A 21595-nucleotide genomic window follows, 5' to 3' on the forward strand; every position below is an offset into this window, starting at 1 on the left:
GCTCAAGGCTCCAGTCGCTAATTCACCATGAATAAAGCCCCATCACGTGTTTTAGGCCCGTTGCTGCCTTGAACTAAGAGGCTTGGATACGGGACTAAAAGGGGTGATCATCCTCGTTGGCAGCAGATGTATATCTTTATAAGGTCAGGTAGCGGTCTCTGTCTGGATGACTTCTATCAGACAATTCATTCCATCTGGCTGCCAATTCCCTGACAATTGTGTTCCCCTGAGAGCTTCCTTAGTTTCCTACATTATTCCTACATTAACTATCACCATTCGTGGTGACTAGCTCCTAAAGAAAGATATTATGTCTTCTCTCCCTCAACTTCCTGCAAAACATTCCGACTTTCTCTGTTACATCAAGGCGAACTCCAATACCCCCATCAATGAGCTGCTCAAACCGTACAATGAGTACGACTCAGCTTTACGTCAGATTTTTGCCCAGGAGCCTTCTAATCCCATCTTGAGGGACAATCACGTCAATGTTGTCCCTTTGTATGGAGCTGATGGTGTTGCCGATCTCCGTGTTCAGGCCCGGGACCTCGACTCCGAGCCGCAGGAACTCACTGACAAGTATCTTCTGCCCCTGAAAGACGAGGATAGGAGACCCAATGGCTCCCCGGCCGTCGTCACATCGTTCAAAGAATTCCAGACCAACTTCAACCTCTTCTCTGAGAGTTCTCTGAGCGACCTTGACTGGAGCAATGTCATTGCTGCGGGAAGTTCCGTGGTGACAGCGCTGCTCCCTGTGCCAGACGAATACAAGGAATCTAAACGGCAACTTCGTCATTTCTATCACGAAAAGTTCGCTCCTGCATCTGACGTGGACCTGTTCATTTACGGGCTAAACGAGGAGCAGACAATCGAGAAGATCAAGCAGATTGAGCAGAAGATCAAGGACTCCATCTTATATGAGACGACTTCCATCAGGACGAAAAATACTATTACCATTGTCTCCCAGTATCCCACTCGCCATGTCCAAGTGGTTTTACGCATATACAAGTCCCTTGCAGAAGTTATCACCGGTTTCGATGTTGATTGCTCTTGTGTGGCATACGATGGCAAGAACGTCTACGCGGCCCCTCGTGCAATTGCTGCGCTTATCACACAGACGAACCAGATTGATCTAACGAGACGTTCACCTTCTTATGAAAACCGTCTGTCAAAGTACTCTCATCGTGGATTTGAAGTGTTTTGGCCTCAGCTCGATAGATCCCGCATTGATCCTGTGAGTGTCATATAACCATTACCATGTTTACCTACCCTAACTTTAAATGACAGACAATTTTTGAACGGAGTTTTATGAGAACAACTGGTTTAGCTCGACTGCTTGTTCTAGAACAGTTGCCAACGTCGAGGGATCGAGAGGAGTATACGCAAAAGAGACGTGAGGAGCGAGGTCGTCCTCCTTCATACACTAGTTCCTACCGGAGTATACGAAAGTTAAGGGGTAATATCAAAAACGACTGGGAGGACGAAGTGGCAGAATGGGTGGATGAAGAGGAAATATCCGATTATCATACAATCGTAAGTTCTTCTGTTTTCCCTAAACACTACTTATTATGCTTACTTTGGTGTAGACAATCCCATATGGTGAAAAGTTCCATGCAAGGAAGATTGAAAAGCTTCTATATACCCATGATCTGCTTTTAAACGCTGAATGGAATAACCAAGAGCGTGAGGTTGCACTTCATCGACATCCAGTGTTCTTTGGTGATGTCGAGGACATCATTCATGACTGCTGTGGCTCATGTCCTAAGCCCTCGACCCCTGAAGAGGAAGAGGTATGGGAAAAGGAGAGTAAGGTCTACATCTCGGGTGAAGTCACGTTTATCAAAGATGACCCAGGTCGACAAGCAATCGGAAGTTTCAACCCGATCACTGAAACAGACTGGACTGGTACGCATAACCTTACACATCTCTATCATGCTTACTGCTCGGACCGGCTAACCATCGGGATTAGAAATGGCCTACATCGGCAATACTGCTCGACTATTCCAGGCTATTGCCGATAATGATATTGAAACCGTACGTGAATGGCTTTCAAGGGATGGTGCTGATCCAAACCGCCGTGATCACACTGGAAGAGCCCCTCTGCATTTAGCAACCATGGTTTCTACTCCGGAGATCGTACAGTGCCTTGTTGACCATGGAGCGCGATTAATCGCACGTCTTGCAGACGGGCGCATGGCTTTACATCTCGCAGCGGAGCGCGGGAGTGTTGACATTGTTCGCATTCTACTCCACAAGAGCGAGGAGAATGAAGAAGCAGAAGAAGAGAAAAAAGACCAGCAACGTGCGACAAAGAAAAATACTCAAGCCGAAACTGAAGATGTTGACATGACTGACCCTGATAACATGGTGGTTGTTAAGGAAGACCCTGAGGACTCTGACGAGGATAAAATGTCCTTGATAACAGGCTCCTTCGTTGACGTTAAAAAGCAAGATGTTAAAATGGATAACGAGGAAACCATTCCCGGTGACATTGACGAATCTGAGCCGGATATCATAGATATCAACGCCGTTGCTTGGGACTGTCATGCAACCCCCTTGCATCTTGCCATAGTCCATGGTCATGCAGAAGTTGTGAAGGAGCTTGTTTCCTCTTTTGGAGCAGATGTTCTTCTTCCAATAAAGCTTCCTAAGATCAGCCATCTGGACCCAGGGGCGATTCTCCCCTTAACTCTACCCCTGAAACTGTCCCAAGATCAGGCTGTTACCATGATTGAGACTCTCCTGAAGCTTGGTGCCACTCCGGCACAAGCCGATTTAACAGGAAGAACTCCTTTACACTACTTCGCTGCCCGCCGCCGTCCAGCGCTCTTTGATGTCCTTATGAAGCATGATCCGTCTGCTGTCAAAAGGGCAATAGATCACTTAGCCGTCGAAGATGTCTCCTATAGAGCCTATGCCGAATCTGTCTTAACTGTTGCCGTGGACTCGAGGCACCCTGATATTGTCGAGAAACTCCTTAGCCTCGGGGCGCCTCCAGATATCAACTTTAGCAAGTATATACAGATTGCTATTCGCCAGTGTGAGTGGCTGAAGACCCGTGATGCCGATGCCAACCTCAATTGTTTCCAACAAAACGTTATACAGCCAATTGTAGCTGCTACCGTGACAGATCAACCCTTGGTTGCCCTAAAATTGCTTCAAAATGGAGTGGATCCAAACACATTATCGACCTTTGGATATACTATACTTTCGGAGAAGCATGCTAGCAACCCCGGTGAGTCATTATTGGACCTCGTTGATGCAAAAATTTGCCTTCTACAGGACTATAAAGAATCTTGCAAGAATATACCACCAACTCCATTGCAAAGTGACGAGGTATATCTGGCTGAATATCCTGAGGGCAGCTATCAGCTTTGCTTTGCCAGAGAGCGTCTTGAGAGAGAAAAAGCTTCTTTCAAGAGGCGACAGGAAGAATATGAGAAGGCAATTAAAGAGGCTAAGAACCGCAAAGGTTTGGAAGAAAAGAGCGATGCCATTACCGCCCTCCTACAAGATTTCCAAGCACTTCACTCGGCTTTGGTCACGAAGGAAGCAAAAACATTCAAGGAGCTACATCCAGATGCCATTTGCATCAACTGCCGGCAGCCTAGGGTATTTACACCGGGGAAACCTGGGGAATTCAAGATCGACTTCAATTTCAATGTGGCTGATCTTTCCGGCGGGAGGAAGGAAGGTTACATAAAACTGTAAGTTCTAATGCAGGGCTAGAGGGTTGTTATCTTTTTGCATTTCCAAGGAGCACTAACCATTACCCTTATAGATTTGAAGCTGCATGGTCTGGTGATATAGAGACCATTAAGTCCCTAACGCTCGGCATGTGGGGTCCCGATAAGCAAATGTCTCCTCTCGTAATCTCCGTGAACGAAAGCATGGGAGCTTCTCCATTTTCGATAGCTGTCCTCAGGGGTCATTTTGATGTTGCAAAGGCCATTCTTCAAATTGTTCGAGCGCAGTACAAACCAAAGACTGTTACCCGACAGACATATCATATGCAATCTGACGATGAGGATGAATCTGATGCGGGAGAGTCGCAGGAAGAAGATGGGCTTCAGATCACTGGTGAGGGTGTTTGTGATGAACTTACCATTGACAACATTGGCGAAGTTGCAACACAGGCAGAAAGCAACGTTTCACCGCTCGATGTCCTTCAACGGAGTTGCCGAGCCAGCCTTATTGCAGACCCCAACGCCGCTGAGCATTCTTTGAGCCATATAAACCTTTTCAATTTTGCCGTTGAGCAGGACAATATTGAATTGCTGCGGTTCTTGCTGGATCTTGGACAATCTGAAATCGTTAGTAGTGCCTTTGATAGCCCTTACGAATTGCTCTCCAGCACAAATTTCAACGATGCCCTAAGAGACGGACAGCCACGATGCATTGCCTTGATCATTAGCCGGACTGGAGCTCACCTACCACTGGACAAGTTTGTGGAAGAGGGTGGAATCACTATCAAGCAAAAGCCAAAGTATTATCAAGGTCTGTCAATTCACGGGAAGAAGCGCGAGGACTGGGCTGCAGCTGCAGGCCAAGATGCCCCTTCACGCATAAGCAGCGAATCGGACATACCACTTCTCCGCGCTGCTCTGGCTGGCAGTCTGGTCAATGTCGAATGGTTTCTCGGCACTGCCCCCAAGAGACATTATATGGAGTTTGCAAACTCCAACAAACAGGATAAGCGGCTAAGAAAGCTATCACAACTGCCCGGCGGAGTAGAAAAATTCATTGAAAAATGGCTTAGCTCAAGAAGTAAGTTCTTCCTCCTTTATCAGCACTGTATCAATGGTATTCAGCACTGACTCATGGCTTTCTTTCGTTTCAGATGACTTGCTCCTGCATTGTGCCATTATGGGCAGAGAAACAGATGAGAGCTTGGAACTGGTTAAATATATTATAGAAAACGTCCCAGGCTGTCTCGAAAGGAAATCCTCCAATGGATATACGCCTTTACTCCTTGCCTTTTCCAAACGCAGACCCCGTTTTGCTAAGGTTCTCATTGAGGCTGGCGCCAACGTGGAGGCTCGTGATGTGCTGGGCAATAATATCCTCCATATACTAAACAAACCGAATGGATCATACCGTTCCTTGGATACAAATTTAAAGGAACTCCTGGACTTGATCGATCCTTCGGTGGTCTCTTCACTCCTTACCTGCCGCTCGGCCGATAACCCTGGGGCACTGACACCTTTCGCTGCTTGGGTAAATCATCTGAGTTCACACCATAGATGGGTTAGTGGCACACCCGTCCAAATAACGAAGCTTCTCCTTGACTTTGCCAAACCAACGGGCCAAGCTCACCTTGAACTCCTCGATGGATCCGGAAACACGCCTCTTCACATTGCTGTGAGGCATAAGTTCACGCCAATCGTCAGACTGATGTTGGAATGCAACCCCAAGCTTCTCACCATAGAAAACTCAACGGGAACTACCCCTATGGATCTCGTGCGAGATGGATGGACTACCAACGCCACGACGACCTCTCCAAAGCTACCAGAGCGTACAACTGTACCCCAATGGAGAAAACCAGATTACTCCCCGGCCGTTTTGAGCAAGGACCCCGAATCATTTGTTTCCAATACTAAGCAAGAGACATGTGATCATTCTTCCCTTTACAAATTATGCCGTGGAATCTGGGGCCAACTGAATCAGAAAAAGCGGAAGCTTGTGAGTCTCCTTGAAGCTAACGAGGTTGCGAAGCGGGTGGAGAGAAGAGTGAGATCAAGGCATACGCACACGGGAATTGTGAGGGTTTATGATAGTGATGATATGGCTGGAGGTCGGCGAGCGAGACGATACGCAAGACATGGTGATTCAGTAAGTGTGAGAAGCTCTGGCGAAGAGGATGAGGTTTCAAAGTGGCATGGCTTGTATTAAAATGGCCAGCAATCTAGGGCAATAGTTTCGGGCATGTTGTATTAATTTTCAATTCTTTTCTACCATTCAATGGTCTACGAGACTATCTATTAGGGTTTATTGGTTTAATGTTTGAATAAAAGGGCAATCTTTTGTTTCATTGCTGTCTTGAAATCTTCTTATGGGGCATTTTCATTAAGTCATGTATTGAATCGTAGGAATGAGCATGGGAAATGGTTAACAAGGCGCCAGTAAATCAGGAAGACAAACTCTGCAGTCTGCCTTGCTCGGTTGGGGTAAGAGAAGCAAAAATCTGCTGGAATCTGGGGGTAGAGGCAGTCTCGGCGAAGAACTGGGTCAAGAACGCCTGTGTCTCATCATCTCTCTGTCTCGAGGCCAAGGCACCATCATCGTCTTCAGCAGCAAAACCCATCAATTCCTGTTTCGTGACACCGAGGCCCAAGTCTAGGAAGTTGTTATTAGATGGGAGATCTTCCCAGTCGTCGTTCTCATCGTCGCTCTCTAGTTCATCTAGCTGGCTTCCTGACAAGCCTGCAGCTCCTCGAATATCTCGACCGCCTGAAGCAGAAGATAGTTCTTCGATCAGAACTTTGATGATTTTCAAAGGTGCTGAGATAACAGTGTATCGATCTGGGTTTTTGCGAGATTGAGAACGGGTCTTAATCCTTCCAGTGTCCTGGATGATGAGCTCGCCTTTGACTTGAATTTCGGCAATGCGGGGATCATCAAGTTGGTAGAGCTTAGAAAGTGCAATGACATTCTGTCTGATTTCATCATATCCAGCAAAAGTGACCGAATTTTCGAGCCATTTGGCCAAGACAACTTGAAGGCCAGATTGGCCATTGATGTCGAGTTGAGCGAGGAAATCAATTACTTCACTGGTATTGACGAGGGATAAACGAGCAAAGACAAGGATGAGACTTTGAATCAACTGTGCCTTCTCAGCAGTGGCAAGTCGCTGGGCAACAGCACGTAGCAGTTGAGGTAGATATGGTCCCAATTTCTCAGAGCCTGCCTTCTCAACTAATTCAGCAGCAAGCTCACCTACTTCAGATGCAGCGTTGTCATCCACAGCTTCACCAAGAAGGCGATCAATGATAATCAAAACCGTTTCAACAGCACCCTTGCCTGTCTGCGGGTCCTGCCAGGCAAGGAATTGGTCAGGGTCACGTTCCAGCATGTGTATGACAGCCAAGGTTGCGGACGGAAGGAGTTCGCTATCTCCAGATCCGAGCAATAGCCGGTTCAATTTCGGCAATACGGTTGCGACTAGGCCCTGCGGGAGTGGCTTTAAGCCATTCTGAGCGAGAGCTCGTAGAAGGTCGGTTGCCAGATTCGTCAGCGAGTTCTCCTGGGTGAGGTTCCCGACATCCAGAGCCCCGGTCAAGGGGGGAAGCACTTTCTCGCAGAGGCTGATGTATGCATCTGGTCCCTGACCAGCGATGTGCTCAACGATCTGCTCAAAGGTTTCTGTCACAATCATCGCCAATTGGAAGTTTCCTGCACCAGCACTGGCAATGTTGAAAAGAACGTCAAGCGCGGTGGAGGTCAGGACGATGTTAGCGTCCACCATGATGGTATCACGTAAGGTATCCGCCAGCGTGAATTTAAGGTCATCTCCTTCTGAGAAATCACGTAGGTCATGGCTAGAGATAAAGTCTGCTAGTATTGATAGCACTGGCACCTGGAAAGGGGCGGCCGTAGCCTGAGGGAGAGCCGGCAGGAAGTCCTGCAGGACACGAACGCAAGAGACCTTGACCACCTCCGAAGGGTCATTTCGGATAGCCTGGATAGCAGCTTCGAGGTAAGGCACAGCAGACTGATGGAATCCCTCTCCGGCGGTCTGAGCAATAGCGCCTGCTACAAGATAGCCTCTAGATCGGAGGAAGACTTCATCCCGCTGGATACAGAACTTGACAAATTCGTTAAAACTGGTTGCAAGGTCGGCAGAAATTGTTTGATCCACATCGTTCAAATCCCGGAGCAACTGATTAAGAATGAAAAGAGCTGCTTCACGGTATTTCCATCTAAAGAATGTAAGCCATAATAGTCTCGCAGAGTCAACTGTGAGGGGAAGATACATACCCAGTGCTGGGGTCCGAGAAGAGAACATTTGTGTATGCAAGCAGGCCATCGACGACAGTACGCTTGAGCCACTCTCCTAGTCTGATTACAAGATCACCACCGCAAGTTCTTGGAGTGTAGTTTGCAGTAACGGAAGTCTCCTCGGAAAGGTACAAGTTGACATCGATATCCCACAGGCCTTCCTCTTCAGTAGTAATCTGGGCATACGATATGACCAGTTTCATCATCTCAGGAAGCCAACTTGTAGACGAGGTAGCTCCAGCTAGCTTCAATTGGTTCTCCAGCTCGATTCTTACTGGGGGCGCGCGGAGCAAAGCCTGCATAAGGTCCAACTCTTCAAGAACCAAGAAGTCAAGTGTGTATGGAAGATTATCTGCATCTTCGAGGCGACCCTGCCTCTCATCTTGAATATAGAGCTGTTGGTATGCGTCTTGAATCGTAGTCAACTCAGTCCAGATAGTATGGAAGAGAGTGGTGCTTTGAGTTGTGAGGAGGGATGGCAACACGGATCGAACTTTCATAATGGTCTGAATTCGAGTATTAGCAGCATTCCTTCCTATAGATTGTTGCTTTCTTTGTTGGTACATACCTTAACAACCTGTGATTTCAAGGCAATAACACCACGCCATTGCTGTGGGCCAGGGGCATCTGTGGCCTCCTCTTCCTCCGAGGGCATAGGAGGGAGGGGTTCCTTGATGGTAGCAATAAAGAATGGAAGCCATCCGTTCAGGGCCTCGTCCATAAACTGTTTAACCTCGTTCTTATGTTGCTCAAGGACCATCTCCAAAGTATCAAGACAGGCTCTAAAAGTGGACACAGCGAGTGCCCGCAACACCGGTTTGCGCGAGGCGTTGGTCGCAACGTTGAACACGGTCGACACAAGCTCTCTAGCCACCTTGAAGAACTGCTCTTCATTGAATCCAGTCTCCACGAGGTCAGACAGGACCTTCAAGGCACCGTGGAGTTGTGCATCTGTGCTGTTGGGAATGATCTGTAGCAAGGTGGGAAGAATCTCGGGCCAGTCCTCTGGGAAGTCGGCGCTGGCAATACGGCTGACGACCAAGCTGGCTGAGTTCTTGACCTTGCGGTCATCCTGCTCCGGAGATGTAGCTAGATCAAGCAGAACGCGCCTGAGATGTGCCTTATTCGCGTCGCTGACCAGGACCTGGCCCTTGAAATCGTCGAGCTGTGAGGACCATGCTGAATTGATGAACGTACGAAGGAGGACAAGGGCGGATTGGCGCAGGGGAGCAGGAACCGAGCTATGAGATGCTATCGAGGCGAGGGATAGGGGGAAGCTTTCGTTCGAGTAGAGGCTCTGCAGGCGAACCTCCGCGGCCTTTCGAGTCTCCGCCGCGGCGCTCTGGGTATCGGAGAGAAGCCGGATGAGCTCTTGATCCATGATGAATCCCGATCTACCGGTTAGCGAGCAAGCTGAGGGAGGGAAAAGGTCGCGTTGACCTTGGGATGGTTGTGAGCCGCGATGTTGTTTGGTTTCGCGACGTTGAGGTTGAAATATTTACCTAAAATAATTAGTTAGTTAGTTAGTTTCCCTTTTTGGCGGGGCAGTTGGGTAGCTAACTAGCTAGTGAAGTTACTACAACAGAGGCAGAGAGAGTGGTAAATGCATGAATGAATGAACAAAGAGGATATTCGATAGTGAGAGAAGAAGAGAAACTACAGTGAACATATAGAAATGTCACTTTATAGTTACATGGATGTCTGCTTTGGCTGCTAATTGGGGTGTTCAATTTCATGCAGACGCGACCTCGAGGCCTACCAATATCACGACACCCGGAGCAAATAGAAAGGATTTCTCTATATCTTGCATAGAAACTTCATGAGAAGCTATATAATTATATTCTTTTACTTGTTATCTCAACTCGATATGCAGTTGTAGATATCAATATGGATGCCAACACCAAAGCAGGGCCAGGTATGTAGTTACACCTCATGACATCCAGAATATATGCCTACCAAGGCCAGAGCTCACTTCTATCCCCCTGAAACCTTCGTCTTTCTGTGTTTTACCTCATTTTTCTTCGTCTTATAGGTACTTTTATCATATTTATCATACACAAAGCTGATACCGATGGCGATGTTCGCTATTCGCTGGAAGAAGGTAAAATTCTATTGGCCAGAGCACCGCGTTAATTGCTTTATCGAAAATATTTTCATTTGTATTGGTGGAAAATATGAATTCCGAAGATATGCAGCCCTTTTAACCAATGAACGCCACTTTTGTTGCATTGACTTGATTTCGAGATTTGTGATTTGCTAGCTAATAATACCAGGTGCGGAATAATAACCTTACTGCTGCAGTCACCTGATGCCTCTAACTCCAGTTAATTTCTTTTAAGCGCCGGCTCCACCAGCAAAACCACAACCTGCATATCAGGAGGTACATGAACACGATGAACTGGAAAGCTGATTCCATCCCGCAATCTGATGAGTATAAAGTCAAGGATAAGTGCTTATTTTCGAACGGCTCATGCCTCGGACTTGGCCATATTAACTATTGTATATTCCGGGCGCAAGAATACTAATAGTTAATAAAGGTATACAGCGCAACGGGAGCAACCATTCTCTGTACGCAGTACATTGGTGGCTGATGACAGGCTTCGGACTATTAACTGCCAGAATGCTCCTTCGCTATTCCAGAAAGCCATCTTGTGTGTCCAAGGAATGCACCTGGACGACAACTAACTCCGTATTCGTTTCAAGCGAGTGATGTCTAAAACCTACAGCAAGCCACCGCCAGCCACCAGATCGCACTAGTTATGCACGAGAAGTGTGCCTCGATGATCTTCCCTACAACAATATATGTCGATGATAGCTTGATTCTATGCAGAGAGGGCATCACGGATCGCTCCTCCAGCAGTGCTTCTGAACTGTCAACACAAGCCTACGATCTCCGTGGTTAAAATATGTTAAGTTGGCAGGTTAGCTATGGCTTATTCATCCCTGCCATTCACTCTAAGCTAACTAATCCTTGTGAACTGCTAGTTACCCCGTACTTAAGTAGTTGTATGCGTGGGGGAAACACCACGGTAAGCTAGCCCCTATTGCGGGGGTAGTTGTCCAGCCTGGTTGGTGCCGTGATCTCGGAACAACTATGGATGTCAATCTCAGCCAGGAATGGCAGCATAACTATTCACTGGTTAGCGACGGCGGCCAACTATAGGCTCTTGAGTGATGGCAAGACTTGCCCGGGGAATGAACACCAGAATTGAGCAGTCTCGAAAAGAACGGGATGAGAACCGGAGATGGAGGGGATGATCCCTTGTCCTCCGATAATGAACAGACCCTCGATGGCGAAAAATGGCCTCCTCATCCCATACGGAGTATGTCTCGAACAATTTCAAGACGGATCAGCAAAGGACACCTCGAGTCAGTCCTATGCCGATCTCATCCATGAATCCTCCGATTAACTAGGTATACTCAGAGGCCCAAGTGCCTGCCATCAATATTTTTTATTTTTTTTCATTTTTTTACCCCCTACATAATTTGACTGTGTCTCGCAATGTTTTTATGAATTCTTCTCTTATCGCGCTTTGCGATGTTTCATTGACGACTTGCAGCATTCCTGCCGACACCCTCGTTGAGACCCGGTATCTGACAGCATACAATGCAGCTCCCTCCAGCCTCAGTGATACTTTCCTGGCCCCGGCCCAATTATGAGAATCCATCGGAAGTTCGTGGGCCACTCGTGATTATACTCAACTCGATATTTGCATCGTTGATGCTTTTCGTTATTTTCATCCGCATATTCAGCCGCATCCACGTATCGAAGAGCTTCGGTTGGGACGATGTCTTCATAATAGCCGCCGTGATCCCGACACTTGGCTGTGGGACCATTACGATCCTGGGCTCCATCAAGTACGGCTGGACTCGACATGTCTACGACGTGCCATTTGCGCATCTTGTCATAGGATTAAAATTGACCATGTTGATAGAGTGCCTGTTTGCTGTTAGCTGCTCATTCACCAAACTCTCGCTGCTATGTTTCACCCATAAGATCACATCAGGTCTCAACTCGCGCGTTATGAGAATCCTCATCATCGCGAACGCAACCATCGTCACACTGGAGATGATAGTCTTTTGCATAGTAGCTGTGTTCACCTGCCGGTATGTGTTTACCCGTCTCCTATGATACAGAGTGTCACTCTGCTAACTCCGCTGCTGCTTGCAGCCCCGTCTCTGCCTATTGGACACTCTCGACCCAGCCGCAAGAATGCATAAATGAAACTGCGCATCTCCTGGGCGGCGGTATACTAAACACCCTCACTGATGTCAGCGTGGTGTTTTTGCCGTTTCCTACCGTCATGTCCCTCAAGCTACCTACCAGACAGCGGGTCATGCTCTGCGTCCTGTTCGGTGCTGGTTTCATTGTCTGCATTGCCGGGTGCTTCAGAGCTTACTTCCTCCACAAGCTAAACACTTCATACGATAAGACGTGGGCCGGCTATCCCCTCTGGATCTCTGGAACGATTGAGATGTATCTCGGCGTGGTATGTTCCAGTCGATGTTCAAGTATATTTATAGGCGCAGCTAACTAACAGCTTCCTAGATCGCCGCCTCGTTGGCATCTCTCAAGCCGTTTATCGTGCGCTACTTCCCTGCTCTCCTCGGCTCCCTTTCGGCGAAGAAGACTGGACCAACGTCCTTCTCGTTCTTGAACTCGTTTGTGCTGAGAATCAGCGCACCCCGTCCCGTAGAGGAGGACAAGAACAAGAGCAAGCCCAAGATTTTCGACAGCCAGACCGAAACTATAACATCTACCATCGACTGCGATATCGAGTTTGAAGCACTAAACCCCCCGAATGGGGGGAAGGAAGAAACCCAACCTATTGGACAGCATGAGAGCGGTCATATGTCGAAGTCCACTTTCCACTCCGCTGACGCAACGTGGCAGCAGAGTTGAAGAGAAAGGAAAATGTAGGGGTTTGATACCAGGCGTTGGTTTTGACTATTTTCTAAAAGTCCCGAGCGATCTATATCACTTTTGTATTTACTTTAGCATTGGGGATGGCTTCAGGGTTGGGGAACGGCCAGAGAAGGGTTTCCTTCTAGTTACTATTATTTTCGATGTCTTTATTACTTGAATGAACATATTATATGGTTTCCGAGGAATGTATCTCCGCGTACCTGGCAGCTTTGATTCATATATGATTCCACAATCGGGCGTCAAACTCGAACTAAAAATAATAGCGATGGTAGCACAATAGCTAGTTAACTCATGGATGTTCGTTAGTTGGTTCGTTAGGCTAAAGTCAAATGTTGGGGGATGGTCGCAAATTCACAACTTCCGAGATATCAAAACGAAACAACATCTCAAGGACAGCAGTATTTATTACTCGGCGGCCATTAGAGCAGGACAGGGACAATGGCAGAGTCAAGTCGCCCTCCAGAGACCTACGCTGCTCTAGCTTCGGCTTTCTCCTCGTTTCTCGCCGTCAGCATACACCAGATTCTCTACCTGCGGTCCATATACCCCCAGTCCACCTTCTTGTCCGTCAGGCAGTTCAACCAGCCAGTCCGCCAGTCACGGCATCCCAAGGTGTGCAGCTGGGTCAACGATGCCTGTGCCGCGGTCGAGACACAGCTGATCAAGTCAACCGTCACCTCAGTGGCGATAGTCATACTCTCGGTATCATCCAATAAGGCCGTGGAGAAGTTCACCTTTGACCTCTCTCAGATCCCCCAAGTCGCCCCAGGAGACATACATACTCCATTTGCGAGCTCCAGGCAACAGCAGCAGAGAGAAGGCATGAGTATACCGCAAGTCGATCTAGAGGCGCAGTTTCGTGCCGTGTTGCACCGGCTAACCGCAGCCTGTGGGAGGTTGGCCCCTTTACCTCCGGATGAGGAGTATTTGCCTACTCTACATATGGTCTTAGGCCCGGACGCCGATGCACCGGCCGGTATGGACAAAGATGACCAGCAGTGGATAGCTGCTGAACCGGAACCTGAGCGTATCAGATACGGACCGGGCTGTTCTCAGGCGAAGACAGTGCCTGTACGAGCCATTGACGCAGGGGAGATGAAGCTCGAGGTCTGGATTGAAGAAGCTAGGGACAAGTTTGATGTCGATAACCGCTCTCGATAGCTACCCCCCAACACACGCGCGAAATAGTCGGAGATATTCATACTGCTCGCGATATAAGATGTAACCAAACTCACATCTAAGAAGCCTTGTGACATAAGCTACGTAGAAACCCCAGCCTGGAGGAAGCGAAATATGTTACACTGTGTGGAAGAAACCGCATACGAGAAATGAACTGAACCATAGCATATTTTATTAGACTAAAGGAGTAGAAAAAGTGAGTAACGACATCAAGGAGGCCGACTACTGTTAGGACGCGGAGATATGGATAGGAGGAACAGCAAGAGAAATCAGCTCGAATCAAAAAGGAACCAAAATTCACAAAACGACCATTCTACTTTGTACGAGATGGTTGTGCTCTGCGCAGACCCTTGAACCAATGAGGATTTTGTTCCCTCTCATATCGAACAACTGGGAGATCCGGTGGTAGCGGATACGGTGCATATGCGTTAAATGAAAACCACTGCGTCTGCTGGTAATGACTGTCCTGAGGATTCTGAGATGGTGCTGGCAATACGCCAATTGTTTCTATAGCTTGGTACTCATAATTGATGGGCAGTTGGGTGTCTTGATTTGCTGGTGGGAATCGTACGCGTAGCTGTGGCCAACGTTGCAACTGACGGTCAGGCCGACCTGATACACGCTCTCCAAACACCCATAGCGGCATTTCGCTAGTGTCAGGCGTGCCTTCAGGGTATACAATCGGCAATCCGTCACGCACTGTTCGACGTTTGATGAGCTCGACACCAAGGTCTTCTTCGTTCAGCTCGGGTTTGTCCTTTAGAAGGCTCTCAACTGCCTCATTTCGTGCCGTCATCCGCTCCCGCTCATGTCTCTCTAGCAAGTAGCGGTCATCCTCTACGGGACAACTTCCCACCATATCAAAGTGGCTGTCCTTCGCCCGCGAGATATTTTTCTTGCAAACATAACACATGACTGTGGAACATTTGCGACATTTCAAGGTATTGCATCCATCCTCTTTGATAATCGGGGCTTTGCACTTCTTGTTAGGACAAATGCGAATAACGGCTTTACTCATTGCCTCTTCAACGTGCTTCCGTAAATTTTTGGAGTCTTCCCTTCGGCTCTCTGCGCAGGTTATGGGAATGTGTGAAGGTCTTTGGCACCTCCGGCAGCTCATCCTCATACATCCCGGTTTCAAACAACGGAATTCGCAGTTTTCTTCAACTGGGGGATATATCGCCTTGTACTCACAGAACGGACATTCTTCAAGGTCTGTGAGGTCCGCTTGTTGAATCTCTTCCAATTGCTGCAAGTCAAAGAGTTTGTTCATAAGAGAATCCCCCGCTGAGTTGATCAAATCCTCACGGGAGAAACCCGCATCACAACCATTAATGTCCATGCATTTGATACTGTGTCTCATCATACCAACTTGGGCTTTGGCATTGGATTTTATGCATTCCCAGCAAAATGGATGGGCTGCTGCGGCAGCACAATATACTACCCGATTAAGGGGCGTATCACTAAAGCAGCAATGGCATTCAATTATCCCACCAATGGAGGTATACTAGGCAAGATTCCTTTTTTCATCCTCGAAGGCTTGCTTCCTAAGGGTTTGAGCAACTACATGAACGTTTAGCCTTTGCAGTAAACACTTGAGTGGGGATTATTACCAATACGACGTTTCCGTTCAGCTCTAGCATCTTTGATCTCCAGGTCTATGTCCCTATTCGGGTACTTGGCTACTACTTTCCTAAAAGAAGCCATCAATTTTTCCCTTTTGACATCGGTATTTCTGCTATACGGTTTGGGATCCGATGTCTCATAAGTTGATTCAACCTCGTACAATCGCAGGTACGCATTGTACAAGCAATCATTCGTTACCTCCAAATATTCTTTTATGTAGTCCGTGGGAACCAGAGGAAAGTCGAGTTTCAAAAGAGCTTTGCTAGATGGTACGTGTCAGGTTTTAGCCAGGCGGGGAAAAAAAGAGGAAAGTTATTTAACGAGAATAAAAGAGCATACCAGCATTTCCAATACCGACTGTTTCTCGTGAGGTTGTCTTCTTTACCCCAATGGACATCCTTAGCCATATCCTCCCGCTTTTGCCTTGAACCACTTACAGTTGTGTAAGTAGCTTCCTTGAGGATTGCATCGATCAACGCTCCTTCAAAATTTTCTGGTTTCCTAGCCAACATCGGTTGGTAGAGGGTAGTGACGTATCGAGGGCATATATCTGGGAATAAAGTAAGGATATTGGCCAGCCCGGCCGCAGTCAGGCCCTGACTGGAAGTCCTCTTATCGTCTTCGCCAAGAACGAGGAGGCTCTCCAGGAATGCCATGCCATCGTCATCCCCATCTTCAGCGACACTGTTTTCACCAGGGCTGGTCAGATCATATTCATCAATAAAGTACGGGTCCTGCAGCTTCGCTTTGTCTTTTGTGAAGCCATTTGATGACTGATCTCGCCTGAGCACGGACAAAGTCAGCCTCTGAAGCGGTCTAAGGATGGTTCTAGACATATGGACAGCCAGGAGATATGACTGTGTAAATTATCGAGTTTAGTGGTGCTAAATCAGCTCCGAATACGACGACAGGCGAGATTAAGACACCGTTAGAGCTTCTATATAGCCTAATAGAGTGTCCTCGATGCTAATCAGTATCTTAATGAATGAAGTAAGCAACCAAGGCGCATAATTGGAAATATCTCGGTCCTTCAACCCAGCATATTTTCAAGTAGAAGAAGACAAAGTGGTCTATAGGAATGAGTGAGAAATATATCTCTTCGCCCTAGCATTTGCCGCCCTGATGGCAAACGTCAAGGAAATAGGGCAAGTTTGCTTATAATGATAAGCATCGCTTTTAACAGTTTGGAGGTTCCAAACTAATAGAGCAATGGTGTAATAAGGGTATCATAGAATATGGAAGACGTTGCTGCTTCATGGGCACGCTTATGGCGGTTGATATCAACCGCTTCTTCCCGAGCCCAAAGCAGGTGGGTATGCCCGTAGAGGGTCCATCCCGTGGCCGTTCAAGGTGCCTAGCTGGGGATCTCTTGCTTAGCCAGACAGATCTTGAGGATTCTGTGCTATGCCTAGCGCAACTGTTCCATCAGTGGCCATAACAATTAGCCCTCGTCTGTCCATCTTTGCAACGTTTGTTCAATATTTGATGTTTTTTCGATTGTTTTTTTTTTTTTTTTTTTTTTTTTCGGTTGGCGGTTTATGCCAAGACTTTAGATAATCAACTTGACTAAAGATAGTTAGCGTGTATTACATAAGAACCTTAAAGGCTGCTTCCTAATCTTAATGAAAGCTAAAATTTATACAAGAACGAAAAGACATCAAGACGAAATCAAGCGTGAGAAGTAGAAAAGAAGCAGGAAAACTAGCCATCTGGACATGTTTCTGGCACGCAGTCACCATGTTGGAGGCGTGAGGCTTGCATCGACACTAGTTGGCCGTTCTGGGCGGGAGTATATCCGGGGAAAGATACTAAAGCGCCATCCGAAACGACCAGACTACAATGTTTACCTCGCGCAGTAAGTAAGCTGATTTCTACTCTCTGCATTGATCCAAATGCTCACCCGGGGTCTAGATCTGGAAACCAAAGCTTTGTGCTCAAGGGAACATCGGACTCGGTAGTCGAATTGGCTATGGATCTAAAAAGAGAGTTTCCGGATACTCGTCGCCTTCGGGTACATATTGACGAGAATGTTGAGGAGAATGTTCTGGTATACGAATATTTCAATGATGACTTACTTTCCTTTATAAAGAGAAACCCAAATTTGCCAATTGGGGCGAGAAAATGGATATTGAGGGAGCTCGGGGAATCTCTCAAGGAGCTCCATGCTAAAAATTGGATACACATAGGTAAACAACGTCAAGGCACTTGGCGTTGAAAGATTCATGCTGATAACCCTGCGACTTACTTAGATGTGAAGCCTGACAATGTGATGATCAATTATAGTCGAGATGAGCAGGGCTTACCCCTGCCGCAGAGGGTTGTACTGGGTGACCTGGATGTCTCGCTGAAGATGAAAGGTGACAAGCTTCTACGGCTCCCGGAAGGCATCAAGCTCGGCAACGTAATGTGGCGTAGCCCCGAAGCTCAAACTGGCCAGGGAATTGGGAAGCCATCTGACGTGTTTTCCTATGGGCTTGTGGTTAGTATTTAATCACTGTTTACACTTGATAACTATGTTCGTGGGGGTGTATTGGGTGAGTATAATGACTGACGCTAGATGTTAGAGTCTATTCACCACAACAGGCGTGGAAACGCTGTATCCAGACTTTGAGGGGTTGAGGAAGGATGGGGTTGACCCCGAGTTGGAGATCATGGGCCGATTGATCTCATTCTTCGGGCCAGTACCGAAGGAGCTAGTGACGCACGTCCAACATGAAGACTGGGGCAAGGTAATGATGGCACTCTCAGAGGCACTGGAGGATGGCAGCCCTGTTGGCCCCGGACGGTTCACAGAGTGGCCGGAGAAGGATTATCCAAACCTTGATGGCGAGACAAAACGAATCTTCCTACGTATGTTGGATCTTGCTCCTTCAAAAAGAGTGACCATGGCAGAAGTCTTGGAGGACCAATGGTGGGGTCGTGGAGAGGAGGAGTACCAAAGTCCTCCGCTCTCTACCACTGAAACACCTTGAAAATGCAGCCCCGGGTACTCGTCACCAGGGATAGGCTGGCATGCGTCGTGGACCCGGTCAGTCTAGAAGGTATCCCCATGCCCTGCCAACCAACTAATACTCCCAAGCTTTCACCATCACCACTCGATCTTTGTACAATACGTATCATCCCCCAGCAGAAAAAACAATGCAAGTGAAACTTACCATGCAGCTTGGAGTACTAGCTGCATCGACTATGGCGTTGAAGAAGCCCGGAGTAGCCCGTTTCGCCTCCCGCCCCGGCCATTCTTTCTCCTTCCAGCCCTCAGGGAGCCAGCGGAGTGATATCATCACACAGCCAGCCAATGTCACGCCGCATCATCTTTTGCCGCCTCAACCAACAGAATCGACGTTTGGCCTCCCACAAAATGTCACTAGCGGTAATACGGGCCGTAAGGCCATCGAAGATCGAAACGAGCGCAGGAGAAAAGGGCCTGCTGGTCCTGTCACGGGACCCGCTAGTTATAACACCGAACAAAAGGAGGCTCGGCCCTATATACGACGTATTATGTGGAGAGGCCAGGTACCTGTGGCCCCATACAAAATCATGAGACATGCGAGGTACCGCTGGCTTGCGCATCTCGCAGCTTCTTGGGTTTCTCCCTCTGAGCCGAGAGAGGGATGACGATGCTCCACCAGCAGGTTAGCCGGATGTTTTCGCTTCCAGCCGGCAGTTTGGCCCTTTGTACCCATGCGGATGATGGCAAAGCCCGTATTTAACACACCCGCGGATTTCGATTAAGGCGAGGGGGAACGGAGTGGTCAAAAAAGGGCGTGGGCGGGGGCTGTTCTCGACTTGGGGACGGACTTGCTGGCTGCTGGGCTGGGGGAATTCCCCCGGCGGGAACGCTAGTATCATCAGGAATATATATATTTACACATTTTGCGTTAGGGCCATGCTCCATGCTTCGGCGTTCCCAGCCAAAGAACGTTATGCAAACAAGGGAAGTGGTGGAAATAAAATCCCGACAAGGGCTTGTTTTCTTTTCTAAGCTGCCTGGTCTTCTCAGTACTTATTTTCTTCTTGACCGGACCTCTCCCCCCTCAAGCCTGTGTGTTTATTAGTACTCCGTATACTCCCTCACACCCCCGGCTGCCTATCTGTGCAACCCGTCCAACATCAAATAAAAAGGGAGAACAAGCTTCCTGTTTGTTTCTCTCCAGACCGTCCAAAACAAGGGGTGCTGGCTTGCAGAAAAATAACTCGTCACCATCACAAAACGATACGAAGAATATCAAAAAAGAAGAAGATAGGCAAAGCAAAACAAGAAAGTGAAGAAGAAGAAGAACAAAAGGGGGGTTTTTGAAAAAATAAAAAAGGAAAAAGACTGAAAAATAAAACAAAAACAAGATTCCCAACGATAACCGCGCAACCATGGGCTCGCTCGATCATCACCTCCTAAACGCCGACTCGCCGGATATCGCTCTCGTAGTGGCCACCCCGGCAGAGAGGATCGAGAGCATAAGGGCAAATGGGCTGTCGTGGAAAGGCCCCTTGACGATGGAGCAGTACATTGCTCGCGAAGACTTCTTGATACAGCAGGACATGGTCAAGGATGGGTGGATGACATGTTGGGTCCTGGTTGACCGTCGGCTCCGGCCAGACGAGCGTCCTATCCTGAGCAGCTGCGAGTCGATTGCCAAACGAGCGTTCCTTGCATATAAGGGCAATATCGAGACGGTTATCACTCATGGAATCGGAAGTGTGTTTTGTCCGCCCGAGCACCGAGGACGCGGATACGCTAAGCGCATGATCATAGAGCTGTCCAAGATACTGGACACATGGCAGCAGGAAAGGGGTGCGGGACAGGGACACCCGCAGTGTCTCTTCTCAGTGCTGTATTCGGATATCGGCAAGTCGTTTTATGCAGCGCACGGATGGCATCCGTATGCTTCTTCCCACTTCACTTTAGCTCCGGAGGCTGTCGGAACCGCTGCCGTGAACGGGAGTGCCAATGGGAATGGGAACAGCAGCGGAAATAATGGCAGCGTCAGAATCACAAAGGGTGTCGACATGAGCATTGTCAAGGACATGTCTCGGGAGGATGTGCTTCGATACATGTGCTCTGAGCCAGTGATGGAGCAGCACAAGCAAAAGCTTAAGGATGCCTCCAAGGTGTCTTCCAAGGCTATTGCGGCTTTCCCGCCAGACTTTGCGCACATGTCCTGGCACTGGGCCCGAGACGAATTTTACTCCCAGATCCTGCGGCCGGAGAAGGGCGAGACTCACGTCAAGGGTGCAGCGGTGCCTAGCCGCAAGGTATTCATGACCTGGAACCGAAAGTACGGAGCCACACCCAAGGACTGTACGCTGTACATTCTCCGGACCCAGCATGAGGAGCCCAGCTCGCCGGCAGAGAGACAGGGTGTCGTTGAAGCGCTGGCGGCGATACTGCGTCGGGCTCGGGTAGAAGCTCACGAATGGAACGTCGACCACGTCCAGATCTGGAATCCCTCTGCGCTGGTCAAGGAGGCTATCCAGATTGCTGATCCGGACGCAGCAGAAGTCCACAGGGAGAAAGACAGCATCCCTTGTCTGAAATGGGACGGAGACAAGTTCGGGTATGGAGAGAACGTCGACTGGATGTGGAATGAAAGATATGGCTGGTGCTGAGCTGGCAATTTGACCTGACTTTTGGTTGATATGCACGAGACGAGATCTTCATTTCTTGCTTTCTCTCTTTGACGGCCGATTCTAATTCTGACGGAACGAATTCTAAAGCCTGGGCTGGTGATTGATGATGAAATGATCAGGGCCACTGCGTTTGTGTCAGTTTGGCCCTCCTTTCTGGCTGTTGCTGCTGTTGTTTCCATAAATTCTGCTCATCACACACGACGGGAGCGGATGTATCGAAAGATACCAGGGGCGGGCGGCTCAATA

The 21595-nt window shown here is 48.3% G+C and overlaps 7 protein-coding genes across 7 annotated transcripts; 5 read left to right on the top strand and 2 right to left on the bottom strand.

The window, feature by feature from the left end:
• Positions 1-307: 307 nt before the first annotated feature.
• TRV_02673 (ankyrin repeat protein) lies at positions 308-5886 on the top strand (the record flags this gene model as incomplete). The annotated part of the gene is made up of 6 exons (XM_003023164.1): positions 308-1228; positions 1345-1527; positions 1581-1899; positions 1964-3701; positions 3776-4761; positions 4835-5886. The coding sequence occupies 6 exons, from the start codon at positions 308-310 to the stop codon at positions 5884-5886; spliced, it is 5199 nt and encodes a 1732-aa protein (XP_003023210.1).
• A 235-nt stretch (positions 5887-6121) lies between these two features.
• TRV_02674 (uncharacterized protein) lies at positions 6122-9373 on the bottom strand (the record flags this gene model as incomplete). Its single annotated transcript, XM_003023165.1, has 3 exons — positions 6122-7913; positions 7972-8498; positions 8561-9373. 3 exons carry the CDS (start codon positions 9371-9373, stop codon positions 6122-6124), a joined length of 3132 nt encoding a protein of 1043 aa, XP_003023211.1.
• A 2226-nt stretch (positions 9374-11599) lies between these two features.
• TRV_02675 (uncharacterized protein) lies at positions 11600-12895 on the top strand (the record flags this gene model as incomplete). Its single annotated transcript, XM_003023166.1, has 3 exons — positions 11600-12099; positions 12164-12482; positions 12542-12895. The coding sequence occupies 3 exons, from the start codon at positions 11600-11602 to the stop codon at positions 12893-12895; spliced, it is 1173 nt and encodes a 390-aa protein (XP_003023212.1).
• Positions 12896-13357: 462 nt separating this feature from the next.
• On the top strand, positions 13358-14080 carry TRV_02676 (mitotic spindle checkpoint protein (Mad2B), putative; the record flags this gene model as incomplete). Its single annotated transcript, XM_003023167.1, has 1 exon — positions 13358-14080. One exon carries the CDS (start codon positions 13358-13360, stop codon positions 14078-14080), a length of 723 nt encoding a protein of 240 aa, XP_003023213.1.
• A 331-nt stretch (positions 14081-14411) lies between these two features.
• On the bottom strand, positions 14412-16560 carry TRV_02677 (RING finger protein, putative; the record flags this gene model as incomplete). Its single annotated transcript, XM_003023168.1, has 3 exons — positions 14412-15538; positions 15712-15986; positions 16064-16560. The coding sequence occupies 3 exons, from the start codon at positions 16558-16560 to the stop codon at positions 14412-14414; spliced, it is 1899 nt and encodes a 632-aa protein (XP_003023214.1).
• Positions 16561-17693: 1133 nt separating this feature from the next.
• TRV_02678 (uncharacterized protein) lies at positions 17694-18696 on the top strand (the record flags this gene model as incomplete). The annotated part of the gene is made up of 3 exons (XM_003023169.1): positions 17694-17910; positions 17974-18203; positions 18289-18696. 3 exons carry the CDS (start codon positions 17694-17696, stop codon positions 18694-18696), a joined length of 855 nt encoding a protein of 284 aa, XP_003023215.1.
• Positions 18697-20089: 1393 nt separating this feature from the next.
• On the top strand, positions 20090-21328 carry TRV_02679 (uncharacterized protein; the record flags this gene model as incomplete). The annotated part of the gene is made up of 1 exon (XM_003023170.1): positions 20090-21328. One exon carries the CDS (start codon positions 20090-20092, stop codon positions 21326-21328), a length of 1239 nt encoding a protein of 412 aa, XP_003023216.1.
• Between the last annotated feature and the right edge of the window lie 267 nt (positions 21329-21595).

Source organism: Trichophyton verrucosum (assembly GCF_000151505.1).
Source record: "Trichophyton verrucosum HKI 0517 chromosome Unknown contig00232_1.f1.exp, whole genome shotgun sequence".
NCBI classification, from domain to species: Eukaryota; Fungi; Ascomycota; class Eurotiomycetes; order Onygenales; family Arthrodermataceae; genus Trichophyton; species Trichophyton verrucosum.